The sequence below is a fragment of the Scophthalmus maximus genome, chromosome 19 (assembly GCF_022379125.1).
Source record: "Scophthalmus maximus strain ysfricsl-2021 chromosome 19, ASM2237912v1, whole genome shotgun sequence".
NCBI classification, from domain to species: domain Eukaryota; kingdom Metazoa; phylum Chordata; class Actinopteri; order Pleuronectiformes; family Scophthalmidae; genus Scophthalmus; species Scophthalmus maximus.
The window spans coordinates 13545007-13567969 of NC_061533.1; the positions used below are offsets into that span (position 1 = coordinate 13545007).

The window sequence follows — 22963 nt, forward strand, 5'->3', positions numbered from 1 at the left end:
TCACATTGATGCTAAACATTTGCATCCTTTGCAGTAACACTTTAGATTTAGCTCGGTGCATCACCTTTGAGATGATTGGACATGATTTGAAAGACATACACCTGCTGACAAATATATATCAGAGCTCTGATATTAAAAAGAACTGCCTGCAGAGCTCAGAGCCATGATTGCGTGAAGCCTCAGATCTGGGGAGAGGCCACAAAAGGTTTCTGCTAAACTGAAGTAGAAAATATTGTCCTCCATAATTCTTAAATGGAGGGAGTTTGGAACAAGGAGGAAACCAGACATGACTCTTTGAATTGTTTGGTTTCTCCCATATCTACGCTGGAGCTCAGTCGGAATTAAACCCTCAGGTTTTTGGTCACCTCTCTTACCAAGGCCCTTCTCCCATGATTCTTTAGTTTGGGTGGGCAGCCAACTCTATGAAAAATCCTGGTTCTGCTACACTTCTTCATTTAAGAGTTATCATAATTAGGACACTTTGCTCTTCGGAGCTGTCAACGCATCAGATTTTGTTTGTGCCTTTAGTTGTGCTCTTCATATGCTTGACTGTATATTCACAATGCATTCTGGGACAAGAGCTCCATTTGAACTGACAGATCTGAAAAATGTGACAAACTATGTGTCCTATCTTTGTGTCGGGAACTCTCCTCCACCTCTCCAGTAGCCCCCCCGCCCCCTCTCTGTCTTGTCGTGTCTAGTCTCTCAGTCACAATCCTCCTCTCTCCTCCTCCCTCCTTATTTTACTCTCTCCTGGCAATCAACATATCCTCCCCAACATCTGACCAAATCTCCCATTCTTTGATGTTATGATGACTAGATCCTAAATATCTTCTTTTTTGTTGAATAAATGTATTATAAATAGACAGAAAGTTATTTGAACACACCGACTGATGTCAGATTGTACAATAGCAAATTATTAATGCACTGTTCCTAATCAAGTCATCCGTGTTCATAGCTCCTGTTACACAACATAGCAACAGGATGCAGGCCAATAATCAATCCACGTTATTATGTTGCTATTTAAGTCTCTCTCTCTTTCTCTCTCTCTCCCTTAACCCCCCGTCCCCATTTGAACTTCCCCTCGCTCTGTCGGAGAAAAAAAAAGAAAGCCAGTTTCCTTGAATTTTTTCAAAGAATTGGATTATATGCTTCAACTCAAAGCCAAAAGAAGAATGCTCTGCCTCTGCTGTAAATCCAGAAAAAGGGGGTCCTGAGGCTTGTTATTTCCACCTCCACTTGTAAATGACAGTGTAAGATTTGAACTGCCCCTGGTAAGAAAAAAAAGCTAATTTCCGTGAAATCTTTACAAACATGGAATGGCCTGTAGCCCTGCAGCCGATTCTCCATACCTCGTGTTCACTTACTGACAAGAGATCAGCTGTATTCATTCAAAGGACGAACTCGTCCTCCCGTCAGCTTGAAGTTTCCTGTTGACAGAGGTAGGATATAAAACGGCAGACGATTTGTTTGAAGAGTAATAGCAGAGAAAAACATCAGCGACCAAATGCCGAAAGAATATCTGGATGAATATCAACCTCTGCTTATCAAAGAAACCAAAGATAGAAAGCGACCAAAGGTATGTGGAGTTTGAAACGACGATCAGATGCAGCCTTCTGTCCACGATCTACTGTATATGAAAATGTTTCTGATACATTTGTTGTTTCCTCCGTGTCTCTGTTTTAATTGCAGCTTCCAAACAAGTCACTTCTGCTGGCTGCCAGTGCTGCTTGCATAGGGGGAACCTTTCAGTATGGATATAATATATCTGTCATCAACGCACCCACAGTGGTAATAACCCTACAGTGCACTGTATTTCTACTTTAGTGTGATTCATTTCATTTCACGAGAGGGATGTAGCCACAGAGCTTAATGTAAAAGATGTTTTATAAGACAGTGGTATATGCTGCACCGTATAATGTGTACTCATGTTCCAAAACATGACTTTTTGTGTTTTTTCTTCCTTAATCTGCAGTATGTGCAAAATTTCATCAACGCAACCTGGAGGGAGCGTTACCAAGTTGACATATCACAGGATGTTCTCACCTTGCTTTGGTCCACTATTGTGTCCATATTCACCCTCGGAGGTCTCATAGGCGCGTTGATTGGTGGGTCATTGTCTGTGAAGCTGGGGAGGTATGGATGAAGAAATACATACTGGCAAAATTCTCCATTCTAACTTTGTTTTCTGCATCAAATATTTACCATTGTAATATGTTTTTGCCAGGAAAGGGACACTGTTGGTCAATAACACATTTGCATTAGCAGCTGCTCTGATGATGGGTCTGAGTCACTCTACGGGATTATTTGAACTCCTCATAATTGGACGTCTGCTCATTGGAATAAATGCAGGTAAATGCTTCAGGATGACATTCAAAGGCTTCACTTTACACATGTTGTGACAACATTGGAGTCAAACTTCAGAAATGTGGCTTTAATCTCGGTTTATTTTCGTAGGCATTGGCATTTGTGTTCAACCTCTGTATTTGGGTGAAATAGCTCCGACAGCATTTCGTGGCGCCATGGGAGTGGGAACCTCGATATTCATCACTGCCGGGATTTTGGCTGGACAAGTGATTGGCCTCAAGTAAAATCTGAACACTTTTAATTTCTGACATCACACAAAGTTTATAGAATATCAACCTGAACCACCAGAATTTGTGTTAACGTGATTAAAAACTTGCCTAAATATAATTGAACAATGGTGTTGCTCAGACATTATGTGGGTGATTTTGCAGAGAGCTCCTGGGCAGAGAGGAGTACTGGCCCATCCTGCTCTCCACCACATGTATTCCAGCCATTCTGCAGCTCCTGATCCTGCCGAGGTTCCCAGAGAGCCCGCGCTACCTTCTCCTTGACAAAGGGGACAGTGAGGGCTGCAGGAAAGGTAAACTGAGACTGCAACTTTCAAAACTTGTGTACTTTTATCTTTGGCCTGCAAAGATTGATTTTGTGCACATGACAGTGTAAATAAAAGAGCTGAGGACTCCCCTTGTCTGGAATTAGCAGAGGCAGAGCATTTTCCTTTTTGGCTTTGAGTTCAAGCATATGATCACATTTTTGATGAGTTGAGTTGCTGTGGAGAGGAAAAAAATGTGTTGCTGGAAAGCTTTTGATGCGGTTCTCAAAAAACATACCCTGAAGCCTGTTCAGATGAGAAGAATAAAAGCTCACGCTCACCGTGTGATTTTCCTGTCTGCAGCTCTGAAGCAACTGCATGGTAGCGTGGACTGTGATGCTGAACAGGAGGAAATCGATAAGGAGAAGAGTGATTCAGCAGGTTTAGAGGTCAAGAACCCTTGGGAACTCTTTGCTGATCGCAGTCAGCGCTGGCAGCTTCTCACCGTCATACTGCTCAATGCTGTGCAACAGCTGAATGGCATCAATGCTGTATGTTGATTTGTGTACTTGTTGCCCTGCTGTCTCTCAAAATGTTGAATATATTTGATAAATGCCCACAGTGAGAAAAAGAAAAAATGTCTGTTTAAAAAAGATAAACTTTTTCGTTATTTCCTGTAGATTTACTTCTACGCAGACTATGTGTTCAGGCAATCTGGTATTCCTGAAGATAGAATACCGTATGTGACTGTTGGAACAGGTGCCTGTGAATGCGTCACTGCTTTAACATGTGTAAGTATGACTTTCACATTATTTTATATTACTCCAAGTGAAGTGTCGACACATCACTGATGTTCCTTCATATTTCATCGCACTGATTAAAAAAGGTTAAGGGAACAGCAAGATCGTTCGAATGAAATCTTCATATGTTGGACTAATGTTAGAGGTCTTCCTAAAACTGAGTAAAACAGAGTGGAAAGTTGTAAATGAAATAAGTGAAACAGGGCACAAAGTCTTTCACTAAATTACTGTGCAGGAGAATGTGACACTGTGACTGAGACACAATAGAATTGGCAAAGTCCCATGAAAGGTCAGAGTGAAACCCAAAAGAAACCTGTGACTTGCTGTGTGTCTCACAGGGTCTCCTCGTTGAAAGTCTCGGGAGGAAAGCGCTCATCACAGGAGGATACACACTGATGAGTATCTGCTGCATTTTAATCACGTTGACACTCAGTTTTCAGGTAATTCATCTCAGAACCAGATGTGGTTGAAAAACAAAAGACATTAAATGATTTCATGCACTTCCATATAATTTTCAAGTTTGCATTACATTTGTCTGATTTCCTTTCTATCAGGATGCCAGCCCAATTGTTCCATACTTGAGCATGGTGTGTGTTTTTGCTTTCATCCTGAGTTTTGGCTTAGGACCAGGTAACTGACTGAATAAGTCCCTTTTTCCTCACTTGAAGACTTTCCTCAACAGATGCTGTTGCACAGTGGTTGTAACTAGTTAGTGATAATGAGTTTTTGTTGTTGTTGTTGTTGTTTCTTCTTCTGTGAAGGTGGCGTAACTAACATCTTGACCACTGAACTATTCACACAAACCTCACGCCCTGCAGCTTACATCATTACAGGGGCGGTGAACTGGTGCAGCTTCTTCTTCATTGGCATGGTCTTTCCTTTTATTGTGGTAGGTGTCCAAAATGACTGACAATATATTTCCTTTGTTTGTCTGGGACACTTAAAATGAAGAAGCAAGACTTAAAATCTTGGGGAAAAAATCTTGTATTTGCACAGGTCGGGCTGGTGCAGTACTGTTTCCTGGTGTTCTTGGTCGTCTGCGCCTCAGTGGCAATTTACATTTGCGTGGTTGTTCCTGAAACCAAGAACAAAACCTTCCTTGAAATCCAGAATGAGTTCCAGTCATCCAACAACAAAAAGGCCAGCAGTGATGACACTGGAGCGAAACTGTTGTCAACTGCTCTATGAAGTGTAACCCATGACTCAGGGTGTAAACAATTGAAGCTTTTCCAATAAAGATCAACTGGTGAAAAGAAAAATGGTGTTTCTTGTCATGGAGTTTATCCGTTTACTACTGACATTTCAGTTCTAATCAACAATCTAATCTTGCATCTACTGTGACTTTCCAAACAAAGGCTTCATTATAGTGTATGACTGGCTACAGACAAATATATTGCATGCTTTTGCAGGGGTGGTAAGAGTATTTCAATATACTCTATGTGGAGCTATTGCAAGATGACCTAACTATTATTATCAAACAGACATTATTTATGTGAAAAAACTATTAAAGTAAAAGTAAAAAACTTAAAAGTTAAAACTTAACTGGACTATCCTCCTGATTGTACCATAACAGCATAACTGTAGGCGGCTTTGACATTTTTACCAGTTTCAATTTAGATACAATTTTTATATTCATATTTTATATTTTTTTCAATCAAAAATCCATTTTAGTCCAAATTTAAAAAAGGTTGTGTTTTTTTAGCAAGCAAAAGGGGTCTGGCTGCTTTGTCTCAGTACTGGTTGTAAGTATTTGGCTCAAACCTCCAAATTCGAATAATAGGCTTAACTATGCTTGGTAGCCATGAGGAAGTTGTAATCAGATTAAATTCAATAATTTTGTTGGAATTTCTTTCCCTGCCAATTAACAGAACATCTTCATTTCAAAAAAGGTGCAGTCTGTGATGAGACACTTTAACAGAAAGAAAAAAAGCAGAGATTAAAAACCTAATTAAAACTGCCTGTCTAGCACAGAAGCTCATTGTCTCAGTTAGGTCCTTCAGGGCCTTATTCATACATGAATGCAACTGAACGCCTGATTTTGATGCTATGCTTCACTGAGCAAGAAAAATGAAGCATTGAGCAATTAACCCACAAGGGGTTAACGGGGCACCTGAGATTTATTTGGAACACAAATGATTAGTTTATGGGTTACTTAGGTTCATCTCCCTTCCTGACTTTACCTAAATTAAACTGACAGGTCTGCAAAACAAATATAAGTTAAAGATGTGCTTTGTTAGGATCATTATCATTGGCTAAATGTTTTTACATGGTAAGTTTACTTGGGTTCGACCATTCAACATCAGGACAATACAGAGAGCTTTAAATCGTAAAATCCAAACTAAAAGTAGTCTCAAGAAATTACTAGGCTTCTATGACTGTTATCCAATTTAATATTGGACTGTTGCATTAATATGTAAGAGCCATTTTAACATTGTTGCTGGTTGAGGTGGAGCTAATCTTAACTATTTTATGTACGGTTGGGTAAGTTAATCAGTAATGTTATGCATAATGTTTTATGAGCTGATCATATGTAAAATCTTTAATCTAAGCCTATAATGTTATTGAAATTACCATATATTGTTGAACAAGTTAAACCTAAAAAAGATGGAAAGAAAGAAAGAATAAGGAAAAGAAGAAGAAGAACATAAAGACAAAGATGACGACTACCCGAGTGGAAATGAGATATATTGTTTGGTATTGTATCGTTACACATATTGTAGTTATCAAGGAGGACTGGGACGTGAATGAATTAAACACGTGGACCTAAACACTGTTTTTGCAAACAACTCTGGAGAGTCTGAGATTCAACTACCTACAAAATATGATATGATAACTATGGTAACAAGGATATGACTGAGAACTACCTCCTACAGACAGGTGGGGGCGGTAATGCTCCGCACGGTTGTAATTGAAGATTCAGAGAAGAAGACGAAGAAGAAGAGGAAGCCCCGCCTACTCAACATGGCGACCTAGTGAAAAGTCCACGCTCGTTTGTTGACATCTGTTGAAAAGCCAGTCTCACGCTTCAGTGGTGGATTTACAGCCGCTACAACCATGTCGAGAGTCATCGTGAAAAACCTTCCCAACGGGGTGAGTTGTCCTCCGGCACGTCGGCAGACGTCGCCGGTCGCGTTTTGTTGCAGTCCACCTGCGAGACGTTCACGTTCGCCGTGTGTCTTGTGTTGCAGATGAAGGAGGAGAGGTTCCGGTCGATGTTTGCTGCCTTCGGCACCGTGACGGACTGCTCTCTGAAGTTCACCAAGGACGGCAAGTTCCGCAAGTTCGGCTTCGTGGGATTCAAGTCCGAGGAGGAGGCGAACAGCGCTCTGCAACATTTCCACAAGAGCTTCGTGGACACGTCGAGAGTCACGGTGTGATGTCGGCCCTAGCCCCGTTGTCGTTTACGTCACCGTTATGATCCTTCCACTGGGCCACACATGAACACGTGGTTGCGTTGTCGTGTGTTACAGGTGGAGATGTGTAAGGCGTTCGGAGACCCCACTAAAGCAAAAGCCTGGAGCAAACACACCCAGAGCTCGGGCCAGGACAAAGCCCCTGCGTCTGCTGACACTGACAAGAACAAGGTACAAAGTAACAGGAGGGATGGAAGTCTGGATCTCTTGGCCTCATCTCCGGAGAGAAACAATAAGGAAATATTTGAAAAAATGTGTTAATATGTCACTTATTGTGTCCGTCTCCAGAAAAACAAGAAGGAGAAAAAGGAACTCAACAGCACACTTGACAATGTGAGTACATTTGTAAATTCAGAAACTACGCTTGCTCGTTGCAAAATGTTAATTACATAACATCTGAACGTGGATAAGATGGGACCGACCTCAGGCTGGTTATGACACCTCCGGCGCTTTTTGGTATGAACCAAAATGTGCACATTGTGTATAGACAGCAGTGCATGGGCAACGTCAGAGACATTTTTCCTCAATCAAAAAGTTCCTGATTTAAATCCCTCTATTAAGTATTTGAGTGACATGTGAAAACTCTCTACATTATCCATGTTTAGCCTGTAAGAAGTTCTCAGTGAGCATACTTGCAGCAGTCGAGCACAATGTAATATATTTTTCTGTCCGTGATATTTGATAATTTGTGCTGTTTGTAATTTATTGATGTGACGTTTAATCATGTTGACCTTCTTGTATCATATCAGCTGGAAGAGGACCAGGGATTCAAGGAGTTTCTGTCAGTACATCAAAACCGAAGTCAAGCACCAACTTGGGCCAACGACACTTTGCAGCAAACGACTCCTGATAGTGAACGGACAAAGACTCAGGGCAAGAAGAAGCCTGCCTCAGATGATTACCTCAACTTTGATTCTGACCAGTCAGAGGACGAGGGGGAAGAATATGTTGAAGATGAAGGTTGGTAGTGCTGAGTTCCTACTTGGTGTAGGCTGCTGAAAGCTTTGTCCTAATTAAGAAGCTCAATCTTCTGAAGTTCTGGATTTACAGGATATTTTAGAAAAAAAAATCAGTTAAGGTTTGCATTAACCATCAATTTAGAGTCAGTTACCTATCAAGTGTTTTCATTTTTTTTTTTTTACTTTTTCATGATAGCCAATTACTTCATACTCAAACAATCACACAAACATACTTGAATGAAATGGAAAAATATGAAATTTGAAAAAAAGTTCAGTGTGCACATGAATGAAGATGTGGTGTTATAATGCTCTGTGCATCTGCCTTACTATATTAAAAATACATACATATACATATTGCAATTGTAGAACAATACAGCATGAAGGCAAAGTTATGACTGACTGGACCAAATAGAGTCGCCGTGTTGTTGCTTTCAGGTACTACTAAAGGAGCATTGGAGTCTGGCTTGTCGGATATGGACTACCTGCGCTCAAAAGTAGCACAGATGGACGAAACCATGGAACAGGGCGAAGAGAAGGATGATGGTGAAGGGGGAGATGACGAAGATGAAGATCGTGGTGCTGTGCAGCAGCATGCAGACAGTGCCTATGAGAGTGGTGACAGAGACAACAGCTCAAAGACCAAAACATCAGCTTCCTCCGAGGACAAGAAGCAGAGAAAAGCCAAGAAAACTGCCAAACAGGAGGTGACTGTTAAAAGGAAATACACCATCAAGTACTACAATTCAGTATAGCATGGTATTGCCTTTCAGTTTGTACATGTTAAATCCACCATCTGTTTGTTGCAGATGGAGCCGACGACAGAGTTCACGGTGAAACTGAGAGGAGCCCCTTTCAACGTGAAAGAGGTGACTGAACATAAGATTTCTGATTTCAGAGGTGCAGTGAAGATGCTCTGCTTTAAAATCACTGTTGATAATTCAGAGTCTGCATCTGTGACACAAAAATACATATTTTTTCATTTTATGTGACATCAAAAGCAACAAATTAAAGAGTTCATGACCCCGCTGAAGCCCGCAGCAATCAGGATTGGGAAGAATGAAAGTGGAAATAGAACAGGTATGATACTGAAAGTATTTTGATATGTCAGAGGATATAATAGTATGAGTCAATGTAGACGGTATACAAGCCCATGTATAAACACAGATGTCCTATGAATGTGTCTCAGGTTACGTGTATGTGGACCTGCGATCTGAAGAAGAGGTGGGAAAGGCTTTGAAGAAAAATAAAGACTACATAGGTGAAAAATAATTCTTATTTCTGTTCATACTTTTCTTAATATCTGACTGTTGAGATTTGCCCCAAATTTTGTTGAATCTAAGGGGGAATTGTCCATTCTTGTGTGTTGTGTGTTGTGTACCAACAAACAAAGAGAAGAATAGTGTAAATTATGAAAATCCCTAAGACTATTGTGATACGACATTTTGTCATTTTTCTCCCTCATCTTAAAATGTTGTTTCTTTGTGTCTGTGTTTTCAGGGGGCCGTTACATTGAAGTCTTCTGTGTAGATGCCAATCGCGGTAAAGGCCAGAGGGACATAAAGGAAAAAGAAATTGACAGAAACTTTACCAGGCAGCTCAAGGAGGATGAGGAGGAGGAAGATGTGGCAGAGTCGGGTCGACTCTTCATCAGAAACCTGCCTTACACCTGCACAGAGGAAGAGATCAAAGAGCTGTTTTCAAAACACGGTGAGTTAAGAAAATATATATATATACCTATATACATAAGCACATACAAACATTTTTGCACAAATTAAATTCACTCTCGTTCAAGTGTATTATAATTATACAATCTTTACAGGTCCTTTATCTGAAGTGCTCTTCCCTATCGACAATCTAACAAAGAAACCTAAAGGATTCGCTTTCATAACCTACATGATACCAGAGAATGCAGTGACAGCTCTAGCTAAGCTGGACGGACATATATTTCAGGTATGTGATCTCCAACTAGTGTTTGTGATATCTGTCTACCCAGAAGTAATGGCCTCTGGATATAATAATTTACAGGTCAGTTCAAGGCTGACTACTCTCTCTTATGCTTTTAGGGCAGGATGATTCACCTGCTTCCCTCCACTGTGAAAAAGGAAAAGGCTGAATCCTCAGATGCAGGTGGTCCTGGCTCTTCATCTTACAAACGACAAAAAGATGCCAAGAACAAAGCTTCAAGTTCTAGGTATACGTTGTCCCATTAATCTTCTGCTTATCTGTTTTGTCGTTTTCTTTAAATTTACCCATTCATCTTTTGCTTTTTTTTTATTCTAGTTCACACAACTGGAATTCCTTGTTTCTTGGCACAAGTGCAGTGGCAGATGCCATTGCTGAAAAATACAACACCACTAAAAGCCAAGTTCTGGACCATGTGAGAGACGCTACATTGTGCTGTTTCACTTTTCATTTGCAGCATGTGCATCATACACATTTAAAATTGTAACAAATTTTGCTCTTGTCCTCCTGCAGGAGTCCAAGGGAAGTGTTGCAGTGAGGATGGCTCTGGGAGAGACACAAATTGTCCAGGAGACTCGACAGTTCCTTTTGGACAACGGTGTCAGCCTGGATTCCTTCAGTCAGGTGAGTTTATTTTAAACTCTTCCTCATTTTCTGCTTTATGAACGATTACTCCAGTAACACTGTTGCCTGCTTGTGCCCCCTGGTGTACAGGCAGCAGCAGAAAGGAGTACAACTGTGATCCTGGTGAAAAACCTTCCAGCGGGAGTGGTGGTGTCGGAGCTGGAGGAGCTCTTCTCCCCTCATGGCTCTTTGGGTCGAGTGCTGCTGCCACCGTCAGGACTCACTGCCATCATCGAGTTCCTGGAGCCGCCTGAAGCAAAACGAGCCTTCACAAGGCTTGCCTACAGTAAGGTGCGTGTGTTGTAGTTCACCATCTGTAACCTTTCCATAGAGTATGTGTGACTGGAGAAGACTGAAGACAATTTTTTTCTTATTTATTTTTAGTTCCATCATGTCCCGCTGTATCTAGAGTGGGCACCTGTGGGGGTGTTTGTGGCAGCCAAACTAGAACCAGGTAGAATCCCTCAAACACACACTCATAAACCTCAAAATCTTTTCAAGTTTAACTTTTTTATAGACACGAAAAGAGTAAAATAACTAGAATATTTATTGTATGTGTCTAACCTAGTGCTTGACAAAGAGGAGGCAGTGAAAGAAGAGAAGGAAGAGGAAGAAGATGAGGATGAAGAGGAGGAATCTGCTCCAGGTTCCACCCTTTTCATTAAGAATCTTAATTTCAGCACAACAGAGGAGACGCTACAGGAGGTAGGTCAATTCAAATACAGCTATTCACATTTAACAGTGGTTAAGAAGGGTTTAATCATAGACTGATGTTTAAGATGTTGAATATATTTTTTCTTCATTTGTTTTAGACATTTTCCAAATGTGGCAAGATTACATCCTGCACCATCTCCAAGAAGAAAGATAAAACAGGTATGACACATCAGTCCATTTTCAGACAAACGATCCTAGTTCTGAATATTTATAGGAGTTTCATTTGTGGGAGTATTTCGAACGAGTTGTTAAGAACTGTAATGGAAAATTGACTCAGCAAGATGGAGACCGTAGATGTCTTATGCAGAAGTATCCATTACAAGAGGTCAATTTGTGAGATTTCTGGATCATTACAGAGATCAGTGGTCAGTGCATGGCGTCCCAGTGAGTCTCACAAGATGTCTTTCAACTTTAACCTAAATTCTAACGCACCAAGACAGCTTTCGGCTAACCATCGACTGTCCCAGCACGCCAAAGATAAGATGACCTTACGTAGGCAAACAAACACTCATCTTTGCAGTCTCACCAAGGGGAGAGGAGAGAAATTCCTCAACAAGAACCATCATCTTTGCTGAACTGATGATTCAAACTGACCTGTTATTAAGGTTTAACCACAACTTATAGTATCAATGAACCAAACTGTAATTATTTCATTAATTATACACATTTTTGCAGTGACACGTAGAGCTCCTGTCACAATTAACTTTACTTTCTGCTGAATTGTGAGAGAGATTACAAAGGCAAGTACAGGGGCAAAAATGCAAATGTGGAATACATTTCTTTGTGTATGTGCATTTTGTGTTTTCTTGCTTAGTGAAAACAGCAGGTGAGGTAACTGCCTTATGTTCCGTATGTCTTTTTTCTCTCTCAGGAAAGTTGTTGTCCATGGGCTATGGCTTTGTCCAATATCAGATGGCAGAGGCAGCACAGAAGGCCCTGAGGCAGCTTCAGGTACCAGCTCCATATCCTCAGCAAAACTGTTTCAGCCTTTCTCATCAATCTGGTTCTGAGCTGATGTGTGTTCTCTCTCTCAACTCTCCCCCAGCACTGTACTGTGGATGATCACCAGTTAGAGCTGAAGATTTCCGAGAGAGCTACAAGGTAGCATATAGTGAACTATGTTGAATAACAATAGGAACTTCATTTGACTTGAGATACTAGGACTGTTGTTGTTCTGAAATTTGCATGAAAACACTTTTTGGTAAGATATGTTTAATTATTTTTAACACGATGACTGTGAGGGTTTGTGAGTCATCTTCAGTGGTCAATACTGATTCAGTCTTTTTGCTTTTGTAAAGGACTACTGAGGTGTCACGCAAGAAGAAGCAAGTCGATAAGAAGCAAACAGGATCAAAGATCCTTGTGCGCAATGTTCCCTTCCAAGCCTCTGTCAGGGAAATTCGAGAACTCTTCTGGTAGGGGTCACCCACAAATAACGGTTTTTTTATTCACACTGTGTGCGGAGAAGATTGAGAGCGAAATCATTTATTAATGCCATAATTTCTTCCGTCTATCCTCTCAGCACGTTTGGAGAGCTGAAGACTGTCCGTCTTCCGAAAAAAGCAGCTGGTTCAGGAAAGCATAGAGGCTTTGGCTTTATTGATTTCCTTACAAAACAGGATGCTAAGGTTTGTGTGTGATTTGATTCATCTGCTTTTAAAAAGTAATGTCAGCTTAAAGATGCATATTTAGGGAATACAGAGTCCTCTAGTACTACTGTATAGTATATTGTATAGTATTATCCTATGATCATAAATTCTATGCCCCTGTTATCTCTATAGAGAGCATTTGCTGCACTGTGCCACAGCACCCATCTGTACGGGAGACGTCTTGTGCTTGAGTGGGCTGATGCTGAGGAAACTGTGGAGACACTGAGACGGAAAACAGCTGAACATTTTCATGGTAAGTCTTTAAAATCTTAATTACACGTACAGAATATGATCCATGAAATGATATATTCACTATTGACACTATTGTCTATTTATTCCTCATTTCAGTGGCCTCAAAAAAGCAGCGTAAGGCAGAGGTAATGGAGGGAATTCTTGAATCAATGGAAACTGGAGGGAGCACGGAAGACTGATGATGTCCATAATCGCCACCGTCGCTGTGAAAGTCCTGACACAGTCCTGGCTTATGCTCCAGTGTTTTTCTGTTAATAGGATCGTAAAGATAATATGGACAGACGAAGAAAAATTATGAGAAATGTATTGGCTGGTGAAAGTTTTGTGAAAAAAACTCTGTTTTGCTTACATCACGCAAGTTTTTGTATAGTGATTAACCTCAAAAGATTGGGAGTGATGTCATTTTTTATATTAAATTTTATTTCATGACTTAATAGCTGGTTGGTTTTACTTTGTCACACGTGCGTCACGTGTCTTCGGGGACCGGATGAGGACACGAGGATGGAGTCTTTTATTTTGAAAGGACGTTCTTGACTTCGGTCAGGTGACCAGTCGCCCTCGTTGTCATGTGACTCGTTCACGCCAACTTGTTTATATACAGTATACGATGCAAACATGGCGTTCAGGCCAAACAAGATGTCGACTGTGGGGACTTTGAATACAGTTGTGCATGTTTCGGTAATTTCGTACGTCTTGTTGTGCGCGTGTGTTCGAGCCGAGATACGAACCGCGGTTCTCGACAAACAAAGCGGACAGCTGTCTGTGCTGGAGGGATTCCGAGAGGACTTTGTAGCTTGGGCGAACTTCACTGATGACATTGCAAAATCCGGGTGAGTTGACGCATTTTTTTTAAGTACCAAGTGTCAATCAGCTGCCTTTGTTTTGTTGCCTGAGTCTTGAATGTGAAACCCCACTTGCCCCGTGTAGCTGTGGTACCGTGTTAGCTCATGTCACATTGAGATGTTTGAGGTCAGGGCTGCAACTGTGTCATTTCCATAATCCTGTCTATGATCCTCCATAACAAAGTAACAATGCATGTTATTATTCGAGTCAAAAGTTAACAGGATATATGGACTTTGCAGTAACCCAACAAGAAAATAAAAACTTCTCCTCAACAGCAGTATAGGCAATTATTTCCAACCTGCTGCAACCCTTTGAGCCTGCACACAGGTTGTACCTCCCTTACGTCATCATTCAGAATGTGTTCTCATTCAGAATGTGTTCTCTTCTCAGATGGTCTTTCTTGGAGGTCACCACCAGCAATAAGTACAATGACAGTATCCAGGCGTACGCTGCTGGCGCAGTGGAGGCTGCAGTCACATCTCAGGTCAGCTTACTGTAAAGCCGTTCTCCGGGCTGCACCGTGCTTTAAATTTAGATGTTGTTGAAATGTTTAATTTGCTTGCTTTGCCTCACATCGGTATCCGTGTGCTCCAGCTCATCTATAAGCACTGGATGAACACACTGATGGGTTACTGCGGGCCCTTCACCAGTCAGACGGGTTACTGCGCGCGCCTCAAGGCTTTCATCACAGCCAATCTGCAGTGGGCTCAAGACCAAATAGAGAAGCAGCCAAATTCACCTTACTGGTACCAGGTACCTAACGAGCATTTGTCAGAAGCATAACATCAAAACGTTTAAAGGCCGGGGAGATGTTTCACTGTCCGTCTTTTCTTGTCCTCGTCAGGTGCGTCTGGCCCTGCTGCAGCTGAAAGGTCTGGAGGACAGCTACAATGATGAACTGTCTTTCCCAGTGGGGCCACTCTCCTTCAACCCGTTTGGCTTTCTGTTAGTGCTGCCTGTCTCCATTTTGTATTAATCAAACATGTTTCCTCTCTGTTTCTGAGATCATACATTTTGTTTCTTTCACTCACGGTTTCTCGGTCTAAATAGACTTTTCCAGCTGGGTGGGGATCTTGAGGACTTGGAATCAGCCCTGAACAAATCCAGCCAAACGCGACCTCTTGGATCTGGTTCCTGCTCTGCTCTCATTAAGTTGTTGCCAAACAATAAGGAACTGCTGGTGTCACATGACACCTGGAACACCTACCAGTCCATGCTGCGCATTATGAAGAAATACATCTTTGCCTTCAGTGTCTCACCTTTAGGTAGTTTACAGATGCAAGTGTCTTCTGCTTTAATCACATTAAAGGAATAGTTTGGCATTTTGGGCAAAATGCTTACTTGAGTTTGAGAAAAAAGGAAAAGTCTGCACTTTAAATATTAAGCTACAGCGAGCAGCAGCTTAGCTTAGCTTAAAGACTGGTAACTGGAGGAAACAGCCTGCCTAGTAACAAAATTTGGGTTAGGGTTATGGCTTCAGTTGTTTACCTGGCAAACGCTGTCGCAACAAAATTTCCTGGGAATGGTCTGAGTCATAAAACCACACTTTTTTGTTTTTAGACTTTAAACAATCAAGATGTGATTATCAATCAAGATGTGTTAATTAGAGAGCTTGAGAGGTCTTGGTTGTTACTGCTGTACAGAACCAGTCTACAGAGTGGTGTTGTTTTTAAATATAACTCGGCATAAAACCAAACACATTTGCCAAAATGTCAGACTATTTTTTGGCCTACAGTTTTTTCATCAACCTTTTCTCCTCAAAACAATTATTTTTTCTTACTTGGAAAGCTTTAGCAATTGACTGGAAGCTATTTTATTTATGTTTATATGAATATAGGCCAACCTAACTTTATTGATGTGCTCTATTTTTATTTTTTTTCAGCCAATGATCTTCTTCCTGGGGGAACTCAGGCCTTCTCCTCTTACCCTGGTTCAATCTTCTCTGGAGATGACTTTTATATTCTAAGTAGCGGCTTGGTGAGAACTTGCACCTGGCATGACAGAATTGAGTATTATACACTTATTTATTTTATTTTATTTATTTTATTAAAATATGTTGTTATTTTACTAGATGGAGGATCTTGTTCTTAATAAATCTTATGTCTGCAGGTTACCTTAGAAACCACTATTGGCAACAGCAACCCTGCTCTCTGGAAGTTTGTGCAGCCCATAGGAACCATCATGGAATGGCTGAGGAACATTGTGGCCAATCGACTGGCTGCTACAGGCAAGGAATGGGCCGAGATATTCAGCAAGTATAACAGTGGAACGTGAGTTTCACACACCAGGAAGAAACGGGCTCTCATTACTTGTTAACCAACATTATCACCACTTTGTCCAAATGTAATTGAACTGAACAGTTTTCAGGCTCTGTTATCCAAATTCCCAGGGATGACAAGATTAGATACGATGTTGTGTAACCGTAGACTTGAGTTGTGGATTGATGAGGTGTAAAGGAAGCAGAAGTGGGTCAATTATTATCAGGAGTCACATGAGAAGTCAATTGCGTCACACGGCTATAATGGGATCATCATGCTGTGCTGTTTGTTTATCCTCTGCTTAGTCAGTTAACTTCAACTTCAATCACATTAGATGTGCAATAAATTAATAAAAATCAGTAAAATCTTGTAGGTTAAAGGACTTTATGCTCAGGTGGACTTTGTGTGTTTTTGTAGGTATAACAACCAGTGGATGATTGTAGACTATAACCACTTCACTCCGGGGCTGCCTGATATGAAAGAGGACCTCTTTGTTGTGCTGGAGCAGATTCCGTAAGTCTTCGCAGCCGACTTTTAATCAGAAACAGATAAATTTCTGTGGATGACTCGCAGCCCTGTCACAACTCACTCACTTAGAATAAGCTTTTCTTATCTTGTAATTCTACAGGGGATTCATTGTTTACACTGATAAAACTCAGGAATTGCTGGAGAAAGGATATTGGGCAAGTTACAACATACCGTAAGTATCGAGTTTCAACGGCAAATTTTATGAAAACACTGTTCCATGTTTATTGCAAATTTTCTTTTAGTTCATTCATGCTACTTTTGTAGGTACTACGAGGAAATTTTTAATGCCAGCGGCTGCAATGAGCTCGTTGAGAAGTTCGGCCCGTGGTTCTCTCTGGACCAGAATCCTCGGGCTCAATTATTCAGAAGAAACCAGACGGACGTCACAGATGTGGACTCAATGGTCCGCCTCATGAGGTAAGGTCCGTCTGCTGCACAAATTGGAGGTGAGCATTTCCAACATGTGCTGGATTGATCTGTATTTGCAACGATGCACCTTATGACTGTTTTTCCACAATGCACACCAACTCTGTTTATATATTTATAATGTTTACATATTTACATGAGCGTATATATGTGTTTATATATTTATATGTATAGATATTTTTCTTTTTTGTACTGAATATTTCAAATTTTACTCTTCAACTGACAATGGAGGACGAGCAAAGTGAGAATTTCTTTGAATGGTACAACACCTGTTTTTACAGTGCATATGACAGTGAAAGACTTTCACTTACTCTTACTCTTATTGTAAAAACAAAATTTAACATTAGATTGTATATTTTCATAGGGAAATTACTGAAACTTCCTTTTATTTATGAGATGCAGCATCTCTCCCCAGGTATAACAACTTTAAAGAAGACCCACTGTCAAAATGTGAAGGTTGCGACCCTCCGGCAAATGGGGAGAATGCGATTTCAGCTCGCTCAGACCTGAACCCAGCCAATGGAACATATCCATTTGGTGCCTTAAGGCAGCGACAACATGGGGGAACAGACATGAAGGTATTCATTTATTTATTTTTAATATTAATTTCATTTTTTGCCATCACCCATCTCTCAAGAGTACTTTCTACTCTCATGCATAATGAATTGTTTGTGCATGTTTTGCTGACTGGCATATAAATGAGGTCTTTGTTAAATCCGCTGTATTGTGTGTGTGCTCCTCTGCAGTTGACCTCATATGAGATGTTCCGAGAGTATGGAATGGTGGCAGCGAGCGGGCCAACCTGGGACCAGGTGCCACCCTTCCAGTGGAGCACTTCCCCTTACAAAGACTTGATGCACATGGGTCATCCTGATACTTGGGCATTCAAGCCTATACAAGTCACCTGGACTTAGTAATTGTTTCATTCTGTGGACAAGAGTGACATGATGAAAAACTCTCAGCTGTGCTGTTTTAATAAAGGGATAAAGGGAAGTGGTACATTCATTAAGTTATTCACTCTCAGGAGAGTGACGACTATGTTTTGGAACTGTTGCATTATTACATTATTGAACTGTCAGCAGAACTGTTTGCAGAACTTGGAATATAAGGCAATATAACTGAGAACCACAACTTCACAATGTAACTGTTGTAAAGTGGGAGCTTCCACATTATGTGTGATTTTCATGTTTTGTTTTCAAGATGTTGATTCCTCATGCCAAATGTGTGAAGATGCAAATCACTTCCATTCTGATGGTTTAATTGGATAGGTAGTGTTTGCAGTGAAGTTCAACTTAGCTAGAGAAATCACCAAGTACAAATATTGATAGTTTATTCATACTAATATTCTGTCACATGATCAACAAATGACTTACTCAAATTTGAGTAATTCTGTTATGATGCGTTGCATTTTCAAAATAAAGTGCCCTGATCGTTGCCTTTTTTTAAAAAAAATGGAAGTTGGTGTTATTGCTTTGTCTTTGTAGTGCTTGTCCCTTTGATTTTTCAACATTAATAGATGACATCAATGCATAAACAATTCTGTCAATGCAGGGTTGGATAGAAATATGAAAGTTTGACAATCAAAACCACCCGCAACTCTTTCTCTATTCTATAAAAGTCGGGTTACATAGATGTGCCCCGAGGATCACAAGTTTAGACTTTTTTTTTGTTATCTAGTAGACGGTTAGAACTCCTGGATATCCGAGTTGACTCGAACGCAGCACGTCGCGTCACAGTCGTCATGGCATTGCGCTCTCGTAAACAGACAGCGCTGTCGTGCCTTTGTGTTAGTGGCGCTGTAGCTGAACTTTATACCATGTACGTATAACAAGACATTCGTGCTTTAAACCTCTCCGATGACCAACTCCGCTTTGCTCCCCGTCAAGAAACTCGGTGGACACGATGCTTTAACAGAAACGGTGACGTGACCAGGAAACGTCTGCTCCCTCCCAAGGTTCGAAGAAATCTATTAGCTTCTTTAGTTAGCAACGTTACACATTGACAGTAACCACATATGATCTGAGCAGGTGAGCTGCTGGTTGTGGTGGAGAAGTGAGTCCTGTGTAGTGTGGACTAGTGTCGACTGAATACCGTTATGCTGTAAAAGCAGCACATTCACCAGTGTCTTATTTAAAACTGTGCAGAACTTCTTGCTTATGTTGGACAGATACACTGATAACCTGTAATCACTAATGAATCCACTAACCAATAAGCATTGCTATACCAGCTAGCATTGTCAAGAAAAGAGCTGTCAAATGTCTAGTAACTGAAGTGACTCTTCTGTTTTTACAGATCACCGCATCCCAAGTGCACGTGGAATCTGAGGATGGGTTTCTGGCAGCCAATGACCAACCTCAGAGGTTACGTATCCCACAACCCGCCAACGGTGACATTCTTCCTGTGTCTGTTGAGTCTGGCCATCTCCTTCATCTGCCTGAGCTCCTACAGCTCCACTCACACCCTGTCTAACCCTGATACAGAGAAGGTGAGGACCGACTCCTCCTAATTCATCTGAGCCCTTTCTGTGGTTTGGAGCAAATTTTGATCATCAAATATCGAAGTTTCGATAAAATTTGAGCTGATGGTCTTCAATGCAATCTGAGTTTTTGTCAAAAAATGATCTTTATTTACATATTTATAGTAATAACATTTAAAATAACCAAAGCCCAATTTATACACACAAGTGTTTGCACACACACGTACACCAACACACACACACACACACACACACACACACTAACACACACACAGAGATGGTGGGATGGTAGAGAAATCAATAGCTGAGTAACTAATTCATCATCCACGTGTGATTGTTAAATGCAACTTATTAAGAATAGGAGTGTACAAGCACAAAAAAAACAAAAAAATGAGACCCGAACAATTAGCATATAAAAATGAATGTAGTCAATCAGAGTTAACATTTTGCTAAAGGGCCCTGAGATTCTTCCCAATTTTGTTCACATCTTAATGTATAAATCACAGTTTCTCCTTGTGGCCAAACAAAACAAATTCATGCAACCGGTGTCTGAAGCGTGGTGGAGTGAACATTCCTTGAGAATAACTCACAGAACCATGTCTCTCATTAGAGCTGTCTGAGTGTGAGGAAAGAAACAAAGAGTCACGTGAGCATCCAGAGAGAGTCAATGAAAGTCACTGTCAAGACAGATAGTCCTTTTTTGTTAAAACCCAAAAAGGAAGAAAGAAGTTTTTTTTGTCCAGAATGGGTAAATTACTGGACGATTAAAAAATGAATGCATCAATGTTCATCAAATGGACTCATTTGATGAACATTAATCACAGATTGTAACCCATGCTTGTACCATGCAATCTGAGTTGACAGTGAGTACTGTTGTACAATGAAGCATATCGTTTTACACAGGCTTTGACTTCATGTATGCATGTGTTTCTGTCCTGGGCTGATATTGATGTGCAAATCATGTGATTTATTCTTCGTTTAGGACTGGAACCATCTTCTGTCCTCCTTATCACAGCTCCAGCTCTGTACGAAAGCCAGTGCAGGGTCATCTGCACTTGTCTCATCAGCTCCCTCTCTTCTGGCGGAGCAGAAAAATTATAAAGAGAATCAGGTTGACTCTATCAAGACTTCTTCTTCCGTCTCACATTTGCATCTCAGAGTCCCTCTGGTTGTGACTGCCAGCTCTGGCAGTGGCTCAGTAAAAGACCTTGGTCTATACACTGTCTTGAGAGGCAGTCAACTACATCTTGAAGGTTGGTGTTACGCTGAAGTGACTTTGTTGTGAAAGTGTGTAAATAACCACATATTCTCCCATGTATATATTCTATATTCTCCCATCCTGAATTTGTTTTGCTCCCTAGGTAACGAGATTGTTAATGTGACTCTAGAGTTTCTGTCTGGAAACGGTACCCACACCTGCCTCAACATTAGTGCCCCAACACACCTCCTGCCCCTGAGCCCGTAAGTTAATTCAAATTATAACGCGTATGTTTCTACTAATTAGGCCCCTTAGTATGTCTCTCTGTCAAGCTTAATGTTGTTTCTTTCTGTATACTGTCATGAAGACGTCCTCCGAAGTGTCCTGCATTTGACAAAAAAATTTCACCCGTTCGTGTGGAAGTGAGCAACCAGCTGCCTTCAGCCTCACAAACCTGCTACAGTTTACGATCCAAGAAGGACCCAGCACTCACAGTCATGTTAACCCAGGTACAGTGTGTCACACATGAACGAAATAACACGCTCAGTCATCACACATGTCCCCTCTTGTCATCATTCTCTACTTTTACTCTTTTTTTCAGGAGGAGCGTAACGTGGCAGTGCGCCATCTGTTGGAAGTCAGTGTTTTTCTGCTGGGAGTTTGTTTGATATTCTGTGTAACTGCAAGTGTGAAACACTCCCTCACACGCTGCGGCCACTGGAATGGGCTGGATTTAAAAAATGTAATAGTCAACTTTATATAACTATTGAACTGCTTTGTTCTTTTGGAAGCTGTTTACATTAACCAGCATTTCTGTGTAAGACATCTAGATGTTGTGGCATGTTGAGAAATGTGCAGAGACTTTAACATAACCTTGGTTTTTACTTTTTTTGCAGGAGCCATTGATCGACACCTGAAGTATTCTCATCCACTGCATCCTGAAGATGAGATCAGTTGGTTGCTGCTTTTAAAGGGGCCAACTTCATGTGCAATACTAAATCAGTGGCGATTCCCTGATTTATGGGTGTGAAAAAGAAAGAGTATATATTGTTATTGGATCGCGGTTAATGGGAACAACCGTTCAACAGATAATGCCTACACTGTTTACTGGCCATGCCTTAACTCTCCGGTCTCTTGTGTACTGTACATTCCAGGGGTTGTTTGCTTTCTGAACCCCCTTATCTACTTCACTTCCCACATTTCCCAGAATTATTCTCAGTAACTTGTACGTTACGTTTACTTGTAAGTGAAAATTATCTGGTTGCATTCAATTGGGTGAGGGCTTAATATATCAGGTGTTTTTCCAGTTAAACTGAAGGTTGTAAAATAACATTCTCTATACCAATCAGCAGGTGTACAAGGCTATTTATTTTGTTGACATTTATTTTTGTTGTCATGTCTGACATTGAACATAAATGCCAGCTCTACAGATCCACAGTGGAGGTATTCTTGTATTCACCTAGGAGACAGTAGGATGAATAATCCCTTAAATAGCAGTAGAAATGTTAAGAAGTGGGTATTGAAGAATCACTGAAGATTCTAACCAAGTGCTGTTTGTTGCTTCAGTCACCATACACTGTTAAATGGATAAAAACTAAAATGGGTGTATATTCTGTTGAAGTTTGTATGACACAGGTCATTTGCCATGTTTTTTAAATAACAAAGAGTTAACAGCACAATATGCACATTAAAAAATGTATGCATGGAAATGAGCAGTGTTGAGACCTGATTTGTCCTCCAGACACAATGAATAGCCAAGTCTGTCCAGGATTGTGAACATGATTTGAGTTAATGGATTTTTCCCGGATTGGCTTTTTGTAAGTAATTTTCACTGGTTTCATTCATTCATGTAGATAAAATGTGATGCATTAGCCTAATTGCACAAGCACACTCACAATTCTGGTAATAAACAGTTTGCCAGTGTTGGTCTAAGTGACAATGAACTGTTGAATAACTGATTTTAGTGGAGCCCAGTCACATTTGGGAGGGAAATAGCGCTCATAGAAAAAAAAACAACAACAA

The 22963-nt window shown here is 40.7% G+C and overlaps 4 protein-coding genes across 4 annotated transcripts; all 4 read left to right on the top strand.

The window, feature by feature from the left end:
* Positions 1–1082: 1082 nt before the first annotated feature.
* On the top strand, positions 1083–4898 carry slc2a11b (solute carrier family 2 member 11b). Its single transcript, XM_035639797.2, has 12 exons — positions 1083–1579; positions 1693–1791; positions 1976–2136; positions 2228–2352; positions 2458–2587; positions 2739–2887; positions 3203–3390; positions 3520–3630; positions 3978–4079; positions 4194–4269; positions 4401–4528; positions 4636–4898. The coding sequence occupies exons 1-12, from the start codon at positions 1508–1510 to the stop codon at positions 4825–4827; spliced, it is 1533 nt and encodes a 510-aa protein (XP_035495690.1). The 5' UTR covers positions 1083–1507; the 3' UTR covers positions 4828–4898.
* Positions 4899–6581: 1683 nt separating this feature from the next.
* Positions 6582–13646, top strand: rbm19 (RNA binding motif protein 19). The gene is made up of 24 exons (XM_035639794.2): positions 6582–6729; positions 6828–7010; positions 7110–7223; positions 7341–7385; positions 7802–8012; positions 8447–8715; positions 8818–8877; positions 9010–9088; positions 9198–9269; positions 9509–9718; positions 9831–9961; positions 10075–10202; positions 10292–10388; positions 10487–10597; positions 10688–10888; positions 10982–11051; positions 11166–11302; positions 11410–11470; positions 12183–12262; positions 12357–12412; positions 12610–12726; positions 12834–12939; positions 13093–13213; positions 13309–13646. Exons 1-24 carry the CDS (start codon positions 6694–6696, stop codon positions 13389–13391), a joined length of 2778 nt encoding a protein of 925 aa, XP_035495687.1. The 5' UTR covers positions 6582–6693; the 3' UTR covers positions 13392–13646.
* A 108-nt stretch (positions 13647–13754) lies between these two features.
* On the top strand, positions 13755–18724 carry plbd2 (phospholipase B domain containing 2). Its single transcript, XM_035639796.2, has 12 exons — positions 13755–14042; positions 14446–14539; positions 14650–14808; positions 14900–15000; positions 15106–15320; positions 15938–16032; positions 16165–16325; positions 16731–16826; positions 16942–17013; positions 17106–17258; positions 17683–17845; positions 18014–18724. The coding sequence occupies exons 1-12, from the start codon at positions 13828–13830 to the stop codon at positions 18179–18181; spliced, it is 1692 nt and encodes a 563-aa protein (XP_035495689.2). The 5' UTR covers positions 13755–13827; the 3' UTR covers positions 18182–18724.
* Positions 18725–19000: 276 nt separating this feature from the next.
* Positions 19001–22650, top strand: zgc:158398 (uncharacterized protein LOC568894 homolog). The gene is made up of 7 exons (XM_035639798.2): positions 19001–19221; positions 19560–19752; positions 20726–20996; positions 21105–21204; positions 21309–21450; positions 21543–21683; positions 21838–22650. The coding sequence occupies exons 2-7, from the start codon at positions 19594–19596 to the stop codon at positions 21856–21858; spliced, it is 834 nt and encodes a 277-aa protein (XP_035495691.1). The 5' UTR covers positions 19001–19221; positions 19560–19593; the 3' UTR covers positions 21859–22650.
* Positions 22651–22963: the final 313 nt, after the last annotated feature.